This window comes from Salvia splendens, chromosome 12, assembly GCF_004379255.2.
Source record: "Salvia splendens isolate huo1 chromosome 12, SspV2, whole genome shotgun sequence".
NCBI classification, from domain to species: domain Eukaryota; kingdom Viridiplantae; phylum Streptophyta; class Magnoliopsida; order Lamiales; family Lamiaceae; genus Salvia; species Salvia splendens.
This window is the reverse complement of record NC_056043.1, coordinates 32,115,614-32,134,167: the sequence shown is the minus strand read 5'-3', so window position 1 is coordinate 32,134,167 and position 18,554 is coordinate 32,115,614. Positions and strand designations below refer to the sequence as shown.

The following is an 18,554-nucleotide window of genomic DNA, read 5'->3' as shown; positions in this document are numbered from 1 at the left end:
TCCCGTGCATAGCACGGGTGATAACACTAGTAAATGTTAAAACTTCACATGAAACTTGCCACTTATATTATTGCTTTATTTATTGATTTGGCCTAATAATTTTTAGGGTACTGATTTTGTGACATCATTTTTTACGCCATAATACCCTTTTTCATAATTATATTTTATATTTTAATTAGTACTTACTACCCTATTAGTAATATTAGTACCAAATATACAATATTTTGTACCCATAAATTATACTTTCTCTATCCCAAAAAAACAAGGACATGACACAAGAATTTAATGTATAATTGGTAAAGTAGGAGAGATGAAGAGAACAGTAGTTAAATTAGATTTAGTAGATAGTGAGATCATATTATTCACTCTATCCATCAATAAACGTTTCATTTTGCCATTTTCTTCCGTCCATCAATAAATGTCTCATTTATTTTTCTACTATTTTTTTGTTCCATGACTTTATTTAACTCAAATTTCATTGTTTTTTTCTTAAATGAGAAATCATTAGCTACAATCGCCGAACTCCACGTGGCAAATGACATAGAAGCAAGACATGAAAGCATGGCAATGGCATGCGTGAATTCATTTTTCTGGTTTTGCATCTGAAAATTTTGACAAGGGAGGAGAGGAATAGTGTGAATTATGACTGTTACACAGCTGCATTTGTGGTTTCCCGCTGCTACCGAAATCATTCACCCTAACAAATCAGATTTTGGGATAAAATCGGAATCGTAGCGGAGAATGTGGGTGTTGTATGTGCTATCTCTGCCGCTGACGGTGCTGATGGTGGGCTGGTCCCTCTGGTACTTCGTCGGCCCCGACGTCCCTCTCTACGTCCGCTTCACCGTCGGCTACACCTGGTTCTGCTCTCTCTTCATGATCGTCCTCGTCCCCGCCGACATCTGGGCCGTACATTCTCTCCCTCTCTCTAGTTTATATGATTATTATGTGTTTGTGATATTTCTGGATAATCGAATCGGATCGGATTGGATGTTCTGAACATTTCAATTGCTAACTGTATGGTTTTGATGAGGGCAAATTGCCGGAAAAATAGGAAGATTGGTCGAATTTTTGGTCTGTTGCAGCTTTAGAATTGAATTGGAAAAGGCTATGAAGTGTGGATTCTAGTTGCTGACGTGTGATATGTTGTTGATGTTTTTCGATCAAGCGATTGCGTTTTGTTTAGGAATAGATGTTTAACTCACGTTCGTGTATTTATAGGTGTCATATTAGATACGGTTTCATTGAAATTATTTGGTGTAGGAACGGGGAATGTAGCTCAATCTGTGATTTGTTAGTGAAGTGAATTTCTGAGTTGGTTTAGGATACAGAAAAATTTCATTAGAGGGAGCCGTGTTTTCTATATTTTGAGATTGAAGCTTAAAATTTGATAGTTTTACTGGGAAAAGTGACTGGTAGGGGGCTTAAGACTCCCATAGTTTAAAGCTTCTGCACTTGAAAGAACATGTTCTTACTATTCTAAAAATCATTTAAACTGCTTCTTAATGTCAGAGCATATATAGTGATCAGAAGATGTAAATTTATCATGAATGAATCTCATAAATGGAAGCTCAACTCGAAGGAATGTTACTTTATTTATTGAACAGGTCCAAAATACTGTTGCTGATATTGCTTCACCTGCTTAGACACTTGGCAATAAAGGAGGCATCTCTTTCTTGTGGAGCTGGTTATACTGGAGTTCGTTTTTACTTACATGGTACGTAACTTGTGAAGCTTATCACCTAGAAAATTAATTTTTTCTGTGGTTATTTCCTTCTTCTTCGTTTTATTTCATTGATCCTTTAGCTCTACACCGGCATGAGTGTTTAATGGATAATGCATGATCAGCCTTGAGTTACAATATCATACCTCATGTCCTTTTACTTCTTGTGTTTTCTTATCTGCTGTATCTTGATGATGATACCCGTCGTCATATTGAATTTCCAGTTCGTGATGAAAAATGATGTTGCCCATCTATATTCCCATGTTGGAAATTTCAATTTGTCTGGTTACTATCTTTGTTATGCTTTCGGATGCTTGTGTTTAAAGCCCCCTCCATATTAAAACTGCCAAACCTTATCCATTTATTTTTCTTTACTCAATTTCGGATTTCTTGATAAAAGAAGTTTACATGTTCTTAAAGTTTTATGTTTACATGTTTTCAAAGTTTTATTAAGCTATCTCTCTAAGCAGGGCTGTGGCACCTGTCATTCAGGGTTATGAAGATGCAGGGGACTTTACTATCCGGGACAGACTGCGGACTAGTGTTCATGTAAATCTAATCTACTATTTATCCGTTGGTTCAATTGCATTGTGCGGACTTGTCCTGCTCGTCGTTATGCACAAGGACTGGTTCGTTCTCTCTCCTAAATGATAACGGTCTTCAATTTGTCTAGTGGCTTACTGATTTTAAGATCAGAAACCTTAAGAATTAAGATGCTTGTCAAAGAATTATATCAACAATCTTGCAATCAGAACGTAAGTTGCTAAACCAGAATAGGATATAGTTGAACTCAGTTTATCGTTAAATTCTTCTTGATGTTTTTTTTTGTATATCCTTTGCTCAGGTGTACCCTTTCATGAGTAAACGTGTCCATAATTAAATACAGCGTAAGTGAAAACTATGGCTGTACAATCAAATAATGGCTAAGGAATCATTTCCAGGAAAGAAGCCTTTGAGCAATAAATGTTACAGAGTATATTCTTAGTCTTAGTTTATCTTGATTTCGATGAACGTCTTTAGAATCAGGACATATGAAACTGCGTTGTGGATCAAGACTATATCAGTGGAGCAATGTGTATAGGAAATATGTGAAGCTTGTACATTCAGATAAATTTACAAGTGCAGATATTGGTTATTTCTTCTGTATTACTGCTCGTAAGATGGTACCGTATGCGCACCTAGGATATTGGTTTGTTTATGGTTGTTGCGACTCTATATCTCTTTCTGTCTTCTTATAAAATGAATTGTGCATTCGTGTGCAGGGGTGACAATATTTTAGGCCTTGCTATGGCTTGTGCAAATACATTTGGTCTGGTGACAGGAGCTTTTCTTTTGGGCTATGGTTTGAGTGAAATTCCGAGAGGTGCATGGACAAACGCAAATTGGACATATCATCACAAATTCCTGTCTCATAATGTGTACAGAGTGGCAGTCAAACTTGATGACGCTCATCAAGAATTTTCAAACGCAATAGTAGTAAGTTCCTAACCAACTTGTACAATCCCCACTTGGATTTCAAAGTTTTAAATCAACCTTATTGTTGAACAACGTTCAACATATTTGGGACGGAGGGAATAGTTTATTTCTGAAGTAAAGTAAATTTGAATTTTGGGTTATGATTGCACTTATACTAAAGCAATATGAATCCAGAATTTTTCTATACATGTTCTATTTCTTGCAGCTGGATGTAATTCTATCATTCTGTTAGGTTGCTCAAGCGACATCAAAGCAGATGTCTAAGCGCGATCCACTTAAACCATACATGAACAAAATTGACAAAATGTTGGCAAAGATGGTACTCATAATTTACTTGTATTGTCAGTGTTTCAAACTACTTTTATAGCGTCGAGCACCTTTTTTGAACTAGTTATCGCTTAAAAAATTGTAATGCAGCTTAATGAAGATTCTACTTTTAAACCACAAGGAGGAAAATTAGGAGAAGGTGATATGGATTATGACACCGACAAAACTAGCATGGCGTCTCTTAGAAAACATCTGAGGAAAGCTAGGGAGAGGTATTACCGCTATAAGAGGTAAAGGTAAACTAAGCCTTTCAACTTCTTCTATTTTTTTTATCATAGGAGGCATGCTGAGATCAATTTTGCTCAAGCTGTAATTTGTTCCTTTCTTGGTAGGTTTGGATAGGACTACCTATGATTTGGTGTTATTATTAAATTTCATGATCAAGAATTACCATATGTGTAGCTAACTCATATATTGGCTTACATTGATAGCTCAATTTATGTATACTTTCACTCTCTAGTGCAGTGAGTATACGAATTTTGTTAGAGAGGCTTTAGAGCTAGAGGACACCATGAAGAGTTATGAGTATTGTAGTTCTAATGGATGGTATGCTTCTGCTTCTCCTCTTCTTTTCTTTTCTTTAATGCCAGGACTGTACTTTCCAATTTCCAATTCAAGCAACTTGAATTTCTTCATACATGGTTTGAGACTACATGAAGCCAATTTGAATATTTTCATGTCTACTATGAACAAAATGGCACCTAAATTAGGATCTTGAACACTATCCGCTTAAGTTCTGCTTTTGGTGTGATTTTGCAGGAAATAGAAAAATAGTTCCTCAAAATAATGAGTCGTGTGCGCGATAGAGGATGACAGCGTCCTAGTAAACAATGTAATCTTCCTGACAGACCATGTTTTGAATAATTTGCAGGAAATACATGTCAAGTTTTAGACCTGTGCGTAAAGGCAAATTCGGGTCCTTTCTTGATATCTCTGGTAATTATTGTTGCATGAAGTGTTCTTTGAAAGCCTTTCTTTACTATGAGTTGCTTAGTAATTTCAATAGCAAAGGCCTGCACATGCAACAATGTGTTGCCGGTACATTTCTAGCTATTCCCGATCAATGATTTTACTTATATTCATATAGAGAGTGTAATTGGACAATGAGAATGTCCTTTTTTTTTCAATTTCGAGCTAAATGCACATTTTTGTTGAGCAGGTTTCGTCTGAAAACTCAATTTCGAGCTAAACGCACAACCCTTTATCTATTAAAATGCTATCACTAAACTGGATATTTCTGCATGAACTATCCATTGGAACTAGAATAAGAAACGTGTAATTCTTATAAGCGATCCTTTTTTTGCAGAACTGATGTGGCGATGCATAGTGAGAAAACAACTAGGGAGAATTATGGCTGTTATATTGGGTTGCATGACTGCTGCAATTCTTGTTGCAGAGGCCACTATTATGTCGAACGACGTAGATTTATCTCTCTTCTCAGTTCTGATAAACAAGATTGGCAGGCATGAGTTGCTTGTGCAGGTATAAATCTGCACTTCTTTCTCATCTGTGCATACAATTTATAAAGTCATTAAATAATTTTGATGTATCAGGTTACTGCTCTTATTCCTCTAATATACATGTGTGTCTGCACATATTTTTCTCTAATCAAAATCGGAATGCTGACATTTTACTCCCTGACTCCGGGACAAACAAGTTCAGTTAGCTTGCTCATGATATGCGCGTAAGAAATTGGAATATATTCAATTACCAAGACAAAGCAGTCGAAGATGCAGACGGATTCAATCCCGCGGGATTAGTTATTCTGAACAAAGGTGAGAGACTTGTATATATCATCCTAGTCATGGTTTGCCAATTCTGAGCTTGTTGTATGTATTTCTTTAAACAGAACGATCTTGGGTTGAACAAGGCCATAAAGTAGGCGAACTCATCGTTCCTTTGGCACGAAATTTCCACAATGTAACCGTTGATCTTGAATCCGGAGGCAACAACGTGGTATGTGGCTTTACATCCTTGCTTCATCTTCTATTCTTTGTTGTCGAGGAACTTGTTAAAATCTCTGGGGGGCTGATATATATGTATGGCTCAGATTCCGCAGATCCGAAGGCAGACATCAAGATTGATCGAGGAGGAGGGGCTGAGCAGTCACGCGCAACACCTGAGATCGGTGATGCAGAAAGATGGCGACCGCGGGAAACCACACGCTAAAGAGAAGGAGAGTGATGAAGCAGCGAAACGCATCAGCATGCAGCAAGGGAAGAGATCGACTAGCGGAGTAGCCTCGACATGGGAATCGATGAAGACGGGCTTCCAGAATTTCAAGTCCCTTGTTGATGCTAACAGATTCATCCAGCTAGGCCATGACACCGACCACCGTCGTACTTCATCTCCCGAGTCACTCGATGAAATCTTCGAGAGAATCAGCCGGCCCAGCTCGCGTCAGACGAGCTTCGACGACGAGATTGATCTTGGTGGTGACATTGCAATGGCGGCCATTCAGAGGCAAGGCCTTAGAAGATAGCAGATATAAGGCCATCCACAACGCTGTTCCTATACTGTTCCTTAAACCACTATTTGAGGGCCCCACTGTACTTTTTTACTCCATTCCTTAACTAAGGAACGGAACCTGCAACCCTCCGTTCCTTAACCATTCCTTAACCGTTCCTTAAATTACTATTCATTCAATTTCATTTTTTTTTATTTCCAACCCAATTCAATTTAAATAAACACACTTTAAAAAACAAACACACTTTATTAAAAAAACACACAACATTAAAAAAAATTACAACTTAAACGTAAAAAAATAAAAAGCACACAATTAAAATCCTAAAAAAATAAAAGTACACAATTTTAATAATTTCATCCGGTTACGATGGATGTACGGGAGCGTCGTTGGGGTGGCGCGGCTTCTTCCGCCTCCCGTCGTCGATCTTCTTCAAGTGATTGTTCCAATATTTGACGCATTTGTTCATAAGGATCCATTAGTTTGATTAAATTTGGGAGAAGGAAAATATAGTTGATTTGAGATGAAAATTGGGGTGGAAATAGAGAGGAATAGATGTGTGTTTGTGATTGAAATGAGTATGAAATAGGAGTATTTATAGAGTAAATAAATAAAAAAAAAATTTTTTTTATTAAATTCGAATTTTTTTAAAAAAATTAATTATTGCGTCACCGGACGAAGCCCACTCGCGGGGCAGCGAGTGGGCTGCACGCGTCGAATGGGAGGCCGCCACGTCGCCTCGGCGCGTGGCGGAACGTTCCGTTCCGCGTTCCTCCGGAACGGAACGCGGCACGGCATAGGAACGGCGACGGCACGGAACGGCGACGGAACGCACCCCGCAACGCGTGCCGCCGCGGAACCGTTCTGCCGGAACGGCATAGGAACCGCAACGGCACAGCGTTGCGGGTGCCCTAAGATTGATGATTTTATAGCAATGTTTCAAACCAATTGTAATATACTTGTGAATCCTTGAATCGTTACCAATTTTAAGGTTCTTATATTTATTTGTTGGATGTTATAAAGACAATGAACAAGTATATCTTTAATTTTTATGTATTTGTAAATTGATAACACCAATAATAAAATTTTAAGATATTAAAAACTACTACAAATAAATGGATATAACACAGAAAATTAAGGTTAACAGGGAACAACGTTCACGAATGATACTATTTATCGTAACATTTTCTTCTCATAATCCTAATATTAATAAAGTTCTTTGGTAGTCAATCGAAAGATTAATTATCATTAAAATATTTTTAAAATTGAGTTGAATTTATAAAATAATTATATTAATGCATTATTCAATAATTAATCCCAATATAAAGAGAAAAAATAGATGCATATACTGTGTTGTCTTCTCTATTTTGCCGCCAATTTCACCAAACTCTCTCTCTCTCTCTCACACACAGAGAGTAAGAGCATGCGTAACGCAAGGGGCCGGGCAGCATCTCGCGAGTCCCGGCCCGTCCCATGCATTACACGGAAGGGAGGCACGGCTCAGGCCCGTCCCGGTGACGCGTGACCGGCCTGGGGAGCGTCCCGTGTCCCGGCCCGGGACGGGGTTGCACGGTGACGGGCCGCAAGTCCCGCGTCCCGGCCCAGCGTTACACGGTCTTCGGGCCGGGACGCAAATCCAATTTTGTAATTTTTTTTTAAATTCGATGTCTATAAATACGAGCTTGCGTTCCATCCATTTCAATCCCGCGTTCCATTTCAATACTCTATTATACCCTCTGTTTCGGCGCCAATGGATTGGTTCAACAGCGATCAACGTGAGATGGAGGAGTTCGTTAACTCGAACAATTGATACATACCGTCATCGCAACCATCGCAGACACAGCCTAGTCCGGGAGTCGGTAGCAACGGCGACATTACATCGCCGGTCAACACCGACGAGTTCGAGGTCAGTGAGATGGAGCCCGCTCAAGAGCGGGGAAAGGAGAAGGTCGGGGAGGAGGATGGGCCGAAGAAGTACACTCCGCCCGAGACAATGTGGCTTGCGAGGAACTACATCGACGTCTCCGAGGATCCTATCATCGGCAACCAGCAGACCGGCAAGGCTTTTTGGGAGCGGATTGCGCAGAAATATAACGCTGGCCGTCCGGAAGGGTCGAGCGAGCGTAGCTACGTGAAGCTGCGCAAGCATTGGGGCCGGGTCCAGGCGGATATGAGCAAGTGGAACGGAAAGTGGGCCAACGTAGTCCGTATGTGGCCGAGCGGGCACAGCGAGGCGGACCTCGTCGAGAAGGCAAAGGAAGCGTTCTTCACTGACGGGAAGAAGACCTTCAAGTACTTCGAAGTTTGGAAGCTCGTCGAGAAGAGCCCGAAGTACACCAGCGGTGCTGAGCCGGCGGCAACTGGGGCGGCGAAGAGAACCAAAGTTTCCGCCTCCGGAAACTACTCTTCGAGCGAAAAGGTCCGGCGATCGACCTCAACGTGACGGACGACGATGTCTTCTACTCCTCTCCTAGCATTCAGAGCCGCCCGACAGGAACAAAGGCGGCCAAGAGGAAAGCAAAGGGGAAGGCAGCTGCGAGCAACTCCGCTATGGTGCCACCGCCGACCAATCCGTCTCTGGATAAGATGTCCGACACTTTGTCGGAGATGAATATTACATGGCGGATGAGCCAGCTGACGGAGTTGACAGCGAGGGATACATCGAAGATGTCGGACGAGGAGTTCGAGTTGCACCGTGAGATGATCGCCTACCTTCGCGCCCAAATGAAGAAGTAGTAGTCGTGGCCCGGGTTTCTTGTATTTTAAATTTGCTTCGTCTAGTAATGTAATGTTAATTTCGAATGAACAATGCATTTTCCCGGTTTCAATTGTTCAACGAATTGCGTTTTCGAGTTAAATAGGTTGGAGTTGTGAATAGTGTCATTTATTAGTTGCGGCCCGAGTTGCGGCCTGCAGGGTTACAGCAGTTGGGGCCTGGGCCGCAATTGTAGAGGAATGATAACGTGGAGGGGACTTGGGGCCGGAAATGGGGACGGGGTTACTGATGCCCTAACAGAGGTGGCGTTGATGGAGAAAGAGAGCGGGCACGGCAAAGAAATGGCGGCATTTCTGATTCAACATCACTTGGACGAGCTCCGAAGTATCATCCTCTCTTCCGATCCTCGCCTTCACTATCCTCTCCACGTTGAGTATGTTTTTTTTTCTTACGCGCTTCGTCACTGTTAATTCGATTTCTTAAATTATGGAATTGCAGTTAGCTCCTGCTGTGATCTCCTACTTGGAAGTTTTAGTTTAATTTTGGTGAATAGTTTTGCTGAGTTAGTGGATGGCAATCCACCATTGGCACACCTAATTTTCGAACACCCTAAGGAATTTCTACCTCTCTTCGATGATTCTGCTGTCTGGGCTCAGGTTTCATTCATACTCTACTTTCAGTTTGTAAATTGATTGCTGGATATACATGAATAGGGTGTAAGATGCTGTTTGTTCAGTTATGATTTGAGTTTTACTCAACGATATATGAGTGTAAAGTGTGCAAACACAGGTCTTGTCTTGTGCTATTATATGCTCAATTCATTTGTACTACTTGTTGAGTATAGTAATGATCACAAATTATGTAAAGTCATTATACGACTATACTCCCTCTTTCCACGAATAGGAGTCATGTTTTTTCATTTTGGTATGTCCACGAATAGGAGTCCCGATTCACTTTTACTATAAATAGTATATAGACCCCACATTCCACTCACACTTAATTTAAAACTAAAATATATAAGTGAGAGCCATATTCCGTTAACTTTTTTCTCACCCGTTTTTCTTAACATTTCTTAAATCGGACGGAGGGAGTACATCATAATAACTAACGAGTTTGAGACCCGCTCGTCATTGGAGTAAACCCGTCGTTGTGCTCCATTTCGCGTTGTTGCTCTTGTACAGAAATTAAGATAGAGAGAAAACTCGTTAAAACAAATGATGCGAATGAAAATGACGTGCAAATCGCGTATATATAGTGTTTCGAAAATTAAATAAAAAATAAATAAAAAATCTGTTGGCTGATCGCTCGCCGATCAGGAGTCTGCAATGGCGGCCAGCCGATCGGCGAGCGCATCGGCCAGCGCCGGGAATCGGCTAGCCGGTCTGCTGATGCTAATTCGTCTTGCACAAGGTGTGTATTCGGTACACCGAGACGGAAGAAGTACAAATCACTCCAACACACATACACACTAATTCTCCACACTCCCATTTTGATCTCAATTTTCTCTCTCTCTCCATCCATTCCGATGGAGAGCTTAATTCTCCACTCCTCCTCCTCTACCACAACCGCCACCTCCTTCTCCCGCTTCTCCATCCCCCGCTTCTCCATCCCCCGCCTCCGTCCCTCCGCCCATCTCCGCCCACTCAAATCCACCCCCAAACCCTCCTTCCACCACTCCCCAATCAATTCCCCCCTCTTCCCCCTAATTCCCAAATTCACCTCCAAAAACCTCCCAATCCTCTCCGCCTCTTCCGCCGCCGCTGCCGGTGCCGCCGAATCCAAACCAGATTCTCCCCCTCTCCAAGGCGCCAAGCTCCTCCCTTTAATAATCTCCGTCGCAATCGGCGTAATCGTCCGCTTCTTCGTCCCCAAACCCCCCGAAGTCACCCCTCAAGCGTGGCAGCTCCTCTCAATTTTCCTCTCCACCATCGCCGGCCTCGTCCTCAGTCCCCTCCCCGTCGGCGCCTGGGCCTTCATCGGCCTCACCACCTCCATCCTCACCAAGACGATCTCCTTCACCTCCGCCTTCTCCGCCTTCACAAACGAGGTCATCTGGCTCATCGTCATCTCCTTCTTCTTCGCCCGCGGCTTCGTCAAGACAGGCCTGGGCGACCGGATCGCTACCTACTTCGTGAAGTGGCTCGGGAAGAGCACCCTGGGGCTGTCTTACGGCTTGACGCTGAGTGAGGCTTTGATTGCGCCGGCAATGCCGAGCACCACTGCTAGAGCTGGAGGTGTGTTTTTGCCTATCATTAAGTCGCTGTCGTTGTCGGCCGGGAGCGAGCCCGGTGGACCCTCCAAGAAGAAGATTGGATCTTATTTAGTGCAGTCGCAGTTTCAGGTTTGTTGGATGTTTGAATTCGATTTCGTGATTATAATCTTTATCTTTATGAATTGTAATTCATCAATTGGCTGGAAAGGAGCAATTTTTTAACTGCATTGGTCATGTATTTAGTTATTTAGTCATTAGTTTTATGAACAATGCTGCATATAATTTTAATATTTTAGTACTGCATTTCATCACTTTGGCAATTTGTTAATGAAAATAGCTTATAATCAATACTTCTCTGGTTGTGAGAGTAATGAATTCATACTCGAAAGTCGAAACAGAGAGAGAAAAAAATGGTATGATTTGGCTCGTAAACCTTTATTGATATGTCTATTTTGAAAATGCAAGGCTTATGTGGTTGTGAGAGTATTGAATCTATAGTCAAAATCGATAGAAAAATGGTATGATTTGGGTTGTAAACCTTGATCAATATCTCTATTTTGAGACTGGGATATTTATAACAAATTACCTTCAGCTTTTTTGTCCAATTAGTGAAAATGCATTAGTATAATCCTGTGATATGAATTTCTGTGTTCCGCGTTGGCAGAATTTATTTTTGGAATGGTTTGTGCAATATCACTTACTTGTCTCCCAGTTACTCATACATTCCTCGTTTGATGTGTGACAGTCTGCTGGTAACTCTAGTGGTCTTTTCCTAACTGCTGCAGCTCAAAATCTGCTGTGTCTCAAACTCGCTGAGGAGCTTGGGGTTGTAATTTCAAACCCATGGGTTTCTTGGTTCAAGGCAGCAAGTTTGCCTGCATTTGTCTCTCTTTTGGCCACACCATTCATCTTATATAAGCTCTATCCTCCTGAAATCAAAGACACACCCGACGCCCCTGCAATGGCTGCAAAGAGGTTGGAGCTTATGGGACCTGTCACGAAAAACGAATTGGTTATGATTGGTACAATGCTTCTTGCAGTTTCTTTGTGGATTTTCGGGTACGTATTACTTTTTCAATCTAGTCAATCACATGTTTTCAATTCAAAAACTACTGATTCCCTACTGTTATAGAGACATCTTTGGGTGGAATATGAAATCTGAATGGCATTAGATATGTAAATGTTGGCCATGTTCATATCTCATTGATTCTGTGCCAGAATAGAGTTTTATGATGAATTATATATGCTTCAGATCATCAGATGCCACAGAAGTGGATGGCATTCTTCGAGAGTGACACTCTTTACCAATTTTCTGATATCACGTTGTTAGAAACTGATCACTCGGTCCTTCACTGAAAACTGATACGAGACGACCATATTCATGCAGAGATGCACTTGGTATTGCCAGTGTAGTTGCTGCCATGCTTGGTCTTTCGATCCTCTTGTTACTGGGAGTGCTTGATTGGAATGACTGCTTAAGCGAGAAATCAGCATGGGACACTTTGGCGTGGTTCGCAGTTCTGGTGGGCATGGCTGGCCAATTGACAAATCTTGGCATCGTGAGCTGGATGTCTACTTGTGTCGCCAAAGCGCTGCAGTCATTGTCGTTGAGTTGGCCCGCTGCTTTTGGTGTTCTTCAAGCTGCATACTTCTGTATCCACTACCTATTCGCAAGCCAAACTGGCCATGTCGGAGCATTGTACTCGGCATTCCTTGCCATGCATTTGGCTTCTGGAGTTCCGGGTGTGTTAGCAGCACTTGCTCTAGCTTACAATACCAATCTATTTGGTGCTTTGACACATTATAGCAGCGGTCAAGCTGCTGTATATTTCGGAGGTACAGCATCTCTTCATCCTAGTTTGATTTCCATTTCTCTCCAATTTCTTTCATGGTTAACTTACCTAAAATAGAATGTGACTAATTTTTGTGAACGACCCAAAATAGAATAAATTGTGAACTGAGGTACTACTAGTATTTAAAAATTTCCAGTTATCGGCCTAAAATTGTGGCCCCATCCCCACTATATGGTGCTTGTTCTTCGATATTTTGACTGAATAGTTCTCTGCAATTGTGTAAACAGCCGGTTACGTAGATCTTCCAGATGTATTCAAGTACGGCTTCATCATGGCCGTTGTTAATGCGCTGATCTGGGGAGTCGTCGGGGGATTTTGGTGGAAGTTCTTGGGACTCTATTGATTGCATACAAAGTAAGTTTTTGGCATCTGATCCATGTTCATTTCTGAGACACAATTGGGAATTGCCTTTTTTGATAGAACCTGAGAAAAGCTACTTTAGCAGACAACTTAGGTTTGACCCTTTTTCTTAGGCTCTCCAAATTTAGAAAGAAATTTTATTTATCTTCTTGGAACGAACAAGAAATTGAACGAGTTTATGTGCAAAAAGAGCAACGAAAGAGTTCTTTTTCTTCCTGTTCTTCTTCCTAAGTTGGGACAAAAGGGAGTATTTTTCACCAAATTCTGGTCTTGTCTGTGAATAAAAAATGGTCTCCAATTACACGAACATTCAATTGTCTGCAATACTCTATGACATTAATTTATCACTTCAACTATGAACAATGGCATTAATTTGCCAAAAATGGAAGCCCGTATGAAAAATTAGAACACTTGAAAATTCATGTATTTGAGGTGAAATGTACGGTCATAGGCAAAACCAAAATTGAGTACATATTAGTTCCATATGATTAAAAAATTGGGGTACTCATTTGTAAGATTTTAAAATTAGGACAAATTTGCAAATGTGGATATTACATATGAATTTATTGGTTATATTTGCAAATTGGGGTACTCATTTGGGGTATTTTTCACCAAATTTGCAAATTAAATATGACCCCAACTATTGACCCACATCCATAAGAGACTATGCAATTTTTTATTGGTTATATTTACAATGGAATAGATGATTTATTTATTTTTTATTGCAAAATTAAAATTCCATTTGACCAAAAAAGTGGCCTCGATTGGTAGCGATGTTAGAATAAACTATGTTAGTTAATATGGCTAATTTATTTTGATTTGTGTGGTTAGTTCTAAATAATGCTTACTCTTTTGTTTCATTTAAAATGAAACATTTTTTTTATTATTCCATTAAAATAAAATATTTCCTAAATTGAAAGTAGCATCATCTTTATTTCTCACAACACAACACTATATAAAATCATATATAAAATTATATGCTGAAAAGTAAATGTTTTATATTTAATGAAATTGATTGAGTATGCCGTCGCTACATGTTTGGCGTAAGAGATAATAAAACTTGTTAGATTAATTATTTGTTTGGTAAATGGAGCAACATAAGACTTAGAAGATTGTGCAAGATAAAATGCAAGAGGAAATGAGAAGGAAGAAGGCAAGGCAAGGCAAGGCAAGGCGTCGGTCAAAACTGACCACTATTTGTTGAGTGGATAGACATCAATTTTGAAACCAACTCTATCTGTGTATCTATATTTCCATATTTATATTTTGATTTCCAGTCAATTTTGTTGGCTAATGACTTTTTCATTGGTCAACTACCTGTCAACTTGGTTGCCTCGTGTTAGAGCATCTATATCCGTACTCTTGCCAACAAGTAGGGGTGGGAAATTATACCGAAATACCGTAATACCGGACTTACCATACCGGAAAAATACCGAAAATACCGATTTTTCGGTATACCGAAGTTTCCGGTACGGTATGATACCGTACCGCAGTGTTTCGGTACGGTAACAGTATCATTTTTTCTATACCTTAGTATACCGCGGTATACCGAATCCACGGTATTTCGGTATACCACGGTATACCGAAACTTCGGTATATACCGAATCCACGGTATACCGGTATACCGTGATATATCGAATATTCGGTATATACCGAAGATTCGGTATACCGTGGTATACCGGTATGTATATATATATATATATATATAGGGTTGTGATCATATTAAAACAAAAATATCATTTTATCATTTGAAACTATCATTTTATCCCCTCAAACTATCATTTTATGATGCAAAAGTATCATTTTGTCATCCAAAAAATCTAAACTATCATTTTAAAACAAAAGTATCATTTTATCATTTGAAACTATCATTTTATCCCCTCAAACTATCATTTTATGATGCAAAAGTATCATTTTATCATCTAAAAAATCTAAACTATCATTTTAAAACAAAGTATCATTTTATCATTTGAAACTATCATTTTATCCCCTCAAACTATCATTTTATGATGCAAAAGTATAATTTTATAATCCAAAAAATCTAAAACTATCATTTTAAAACAAAAGTATCATTTTATCATTTGAAACTATCATTTTATCCCCTCAAACTATCATTTTATGATGCAAAAGTATCATTTATCATCCAAAAAATCTAAAACTATCATTATTAAACAAAAGTATCATTTTATCATTTGAAACTATCATTTTATCCCCTCAAACTATTATTTTATGATGCAAAAGTATCATTTTATCATCCAAAAAATCTAAAACTATCATTTTAAAACAAAAGTATCATTTTATCATTTGAAACTATCATTTTATCTCCTCAAACTATCATTTTATGATGCAAAAGTATCATTTATCATCCAAAAAATCTAAAACTATCATTATTAAACAAAAGTATCATTTTATCATTTGAAACTATCATTTTATCCCCTCAAACTATTATTTTATGATGCAAACGTATCATTTTATTATCCAAAAAATCTAAAACTATCATTATTAAACAAAAGTATCATTTTTAGGGATGTCAATATAGCCCGCAACCCGTGGGCTGACCCGAATAACCCGTCAAATTTATAGGGTTAGGGTTGAAAATTTCTAGGCCGATAAAATTACAACCCGATTAGCCCGCACCCGATTAACCCGCAACTCGTTTGGGTCAGACCCGAAAACCCGATGGGCTGGCCCGAAAACCCGATAAAATTTCTATTGTTCTATTTGTTTGACTCCTAATTGGACAATTTCATTGATTATTTTTATAATATAGATAACTAAAAAAATAACATTAAATTTTATATTAAATATATAAATTATATATTAAAATTTTATTAATATAATAATAAATAAATAAATTAGAAACTTCTAATTCATTAATAAATATTTGAATTTGTAAAACATGTTTTAAAACATGCTTTAAAATATTTAAATTTATGTTTTATTTTACACAAATCTCAAATATTAGTATTTGATCATGTTTGTGTTTGAGTTTAAGTATATATCTAAAATTTATCATAATTAAATATTTATATTTTATAAATATAACTAATTTTCGTCATTATTTATTGGATTGATCGCATGTTAATTTTATCGGTAGCAACTCGATTAACCCGCTGGGCCAGCCCGAAACCCGAGCGTTTAGGGTTAGAATTGAACTTTTATAACCCGAAAAAATCTCAACCCGATTAGCCCGCACCCGATTGACCCGCAACCCGAGTAGGGTTGGCCCGAAACCCGGTGGGCAGGCCCGATTGACATCCCTAATCATTTTATCATTTGAAACTATCATTTTATCCCCTCAAACTATCATTTTATGATGCAAAAGTATCATTTTATCATCCAAAATATCTAAAACTATCATTATTAAACAAAAGTATCATTTTATCATTTGAAACTATAATTTTATCCCCTCAAACTATCATTTTATGATGCAAAAGTATCATTTATCATCCAAAATATCTAAAACTATCATTATTAAACAAAAGTATCATTTTATCATTTGAAACTATCATTTTATCCCCTCAAACTATCATTTTATGATGCAAAAGTATCATTTTATCATCCAAAATATCTAAAACTATCATTATTAAACAAAAGTATCATGTTATCATTTGAAATAGTTGAACACTTGAATTGTTATTTTAAATATTTTGGACACAATAGGTTTTTTTCGGTATACCGTTACCGTTACCATACCGTTATTACGGTATACCGTACCGTATCGTGTTTCGGTATACCGTTAAAAACGGTATACCGAAACACGGTACGGTATACCGTAATAAAGGTATGGTAACCGGTATCAAAAAATATCATACCGAATTTCCGGTATACCGAAATTTCGGTATACCGAAAATTCGGTACGGTATCGGTATTGAATTTTTTCATACCGTACTTTCCGGTACGGTATGCGGTATGGCACGGTCGGTACGGTATACCGTACCGACCCACCCCTACCAACAAGCACGGATGTAGGCCCGGCCCCACTTTTTTCTGCTTACTTTTAGGTAAGAGCACAACACCCACATCCGTGCTCTTCTGCAAGGACGAACACAAGAGTCCCACCATTCCATTATTCAAATTAAATAAAAATATTTACACAAAATTAAAATACATTAAAAATACCCGAAATAATATTACAAATTAAAAAAAATTAAAAATTACATAATTAAATTCCTAACAAATAAAAATTGCATAATTAAAATACTAAAAAAATAAAAATATACTTAAAATCCTAAAAAATAAAAATTACATAATTAAAACTCCTAAAAAATAAAAATTACGTAATTTAAGCGTAAAAATGCCCCCGGAGAAGACTAGTCATCATCCGGCAATACCTCCAACGTTCTTTGGAGACTCCGTATCATCGCCACATGCGATCGAAGTTGCTCGGGGGTCATATTTGACCTATCGGCCTAATTGAGTGGGCCAAAACCCCCCCACAACGAGTTGACGGGAGCGGGGACGGATAGAGTCGCGGCGTGACGGTGGTTGGCCGCCGCCTTCTTCCTTCCTTGCGGTCGGCGTTGGGAACCGCTCGGGTCGGCGTCGGGGCTACCCAAGTTAGCTCTGGCAAGTTGGCTAGCCACGTCTTCGGAGCTGGCGTCGGATAGGCATACCGACCTTGACCGTTTGGAGGAGCCGCTAGAGGAGGATGTTACGCCTCCCATATACTTCGGATGCGACCGCGTCTCCTGCCAAATGTTGAGGTACTTGAACGGCTTGTAGTTCATGGATTGGTAGGTCGACAAGGCGGAACCGATGATGTCGACCTAACTCCGGCCGCTCCCCGCCGGTCGCTCTTCCTGGAGGTAATACCCCTGGAACTTTTGGATTTCTTCGTTGGCTTTGTATATGGCGTTGCGCATCATACTCTCGTTGCGCTCGATTGTTTCAGCCGGCCGGTTTTCATTGTACCGGCGACAGATGCGCCACCAATAATGATCGCCGGATTGGTTCGTGCCAACCTCCGAATCTTCGGAGATTGACAAGAACGCTTTGAACAATTGCTCCATCTCCGCCAGAGTGTACGGTGTGCGGACACCGCGAGTAGGAGGAGTCGGAGTTTGGGAGGGGCTGCTCGACCTCGCTCTAGGCTCGGGTGCCCACCCGTATTGCCCTTCGGGGGCATCTTAGTCGTCGATCGGGTAAGGCCGTTAGCCACCCGGAACTTCCGAACCTTGGGTTTGAGGAGGGGCCGAATATTCCGTTTCTGGACTAGGAAACGGTTGTGAACCGAACCGATTGAGGTTCCAACTGTGGGAGCCGGGGGTGAAGATCTGGCCGGATATTGTTTTGTTGTAAGAGTAAGAGTGAAAGAAAGATTGAGAATTGAGAATTGAGAATGGAAATGAGAGAATTTAGATGAGAATTGTGTAGTGTGGTGTGAATTTTTGGTGTGGAAGTGGAGGTATTTATAGATGAAA

General features: G+C 39.6%; 2 protein-coding genes across 2 annotated transcripts; both read left to right on the top strand.

The window, feature by feature from the left end:
* Positions 1–614: 614 nt before the first annotated feature.
* LOC121757985 (LMBR1 domain-containing protein 2 homolog A-like) lies at positions 615–6,082 on the top strand. The gene is made up of 12 exons (XM_042153430.1): positions 615–909; positions 1,647–1,717; positions 2,194–2,352; positions 2,986–3,199; positions 3,432–3,518; positions 3,617–3,756; positions 3,992–4,072; positions 4,398–4,462; positions 4,833–5,008; positions 5,189–5,301; positions 5,376–5,482; positions 5,577–6,082. The coding sequence occupies exons 1-10, from the start codon at positions 742–744 to the stop codon at positions 5,201–5,203; spliced, it is 1,176 nt and encodes a 391-aa protein (XP_042009364.1). The 5' UTR covers positions 615–741; the 3' UTR covers positions 5,204–5,301; positions 5,376–5,482; positions 5,577–6,082.
* A 4,088-nt stretch (positions 6,083–10,170) lies between these two features.
* Positions 10,171–13,438, top strand: LOC121757334 (dicarboxylate transporter 2.1, chloroplastic-like). Its single transcript, XM_042152882.1, has 4 exons — positions 10,171–11,047; positions 11,664–11,977; positions 12,306–12,754; positions 12,999–13,438. The coding sequence occupies exons 1-4, from the start codon at positions 10,232–10,234 to the stop codon at positions 13,112–13,114; spliced, it is 1,695 nt and encodes a 564-aa protein (XP_042008816.1). The 5' UTR covers positions 10,171–10,231; the 3' UTR covers positions 13,115–13,438.
* Positions 13,439–18,554: the final 5,116 nt, after the last annotated feature.

Bases quoted from the DNA above. Each gene is read 5' to 3' on its own strand.
- LOC121757985 (XM_042153430.1), top strand. From the start codon at position 742: ATGTGGGTGTTGTATGTGCTATCTCTGCCGCTGACGGTGCTGATGGTG. The intron at 3,519-3,616 runs GTACTCATAATT...ATTGTAATGCAG, and splicing joins ACAAAATGTTGGCAAAGATG to CTTAATGAAGATTCTACTTT. The intron at 3,757-3,991 runs GTAAAGGTAAAC...TCTCTAGTGCAG, and splicing joins AGGTATTACCGCTATAAGAG to TGAGTATACGAATTTTGTTA.
- LOC121757334 (XM_042152882.1), top strand. From the start codon at position 10,232: ATGGAGAGCTTAATTCTCCACTCCTCCTCCTCTACCACAACCGCCACC. The intron at 11,048-11,663 runs GTTTGTTGGATG...GATGTGTGACAG, and splicing joins TAGTGCAGTCGCAGTTTCAG to TCTGCTGGTAACTCTAGTGG. The intron at 12,755-12,998 runs GTACAGCATCTC...TTGTGTAAACAG, and splicing joins AGCTGCTGTATATTTCGGAG to CCGGTTACGTAGATCTTCCA.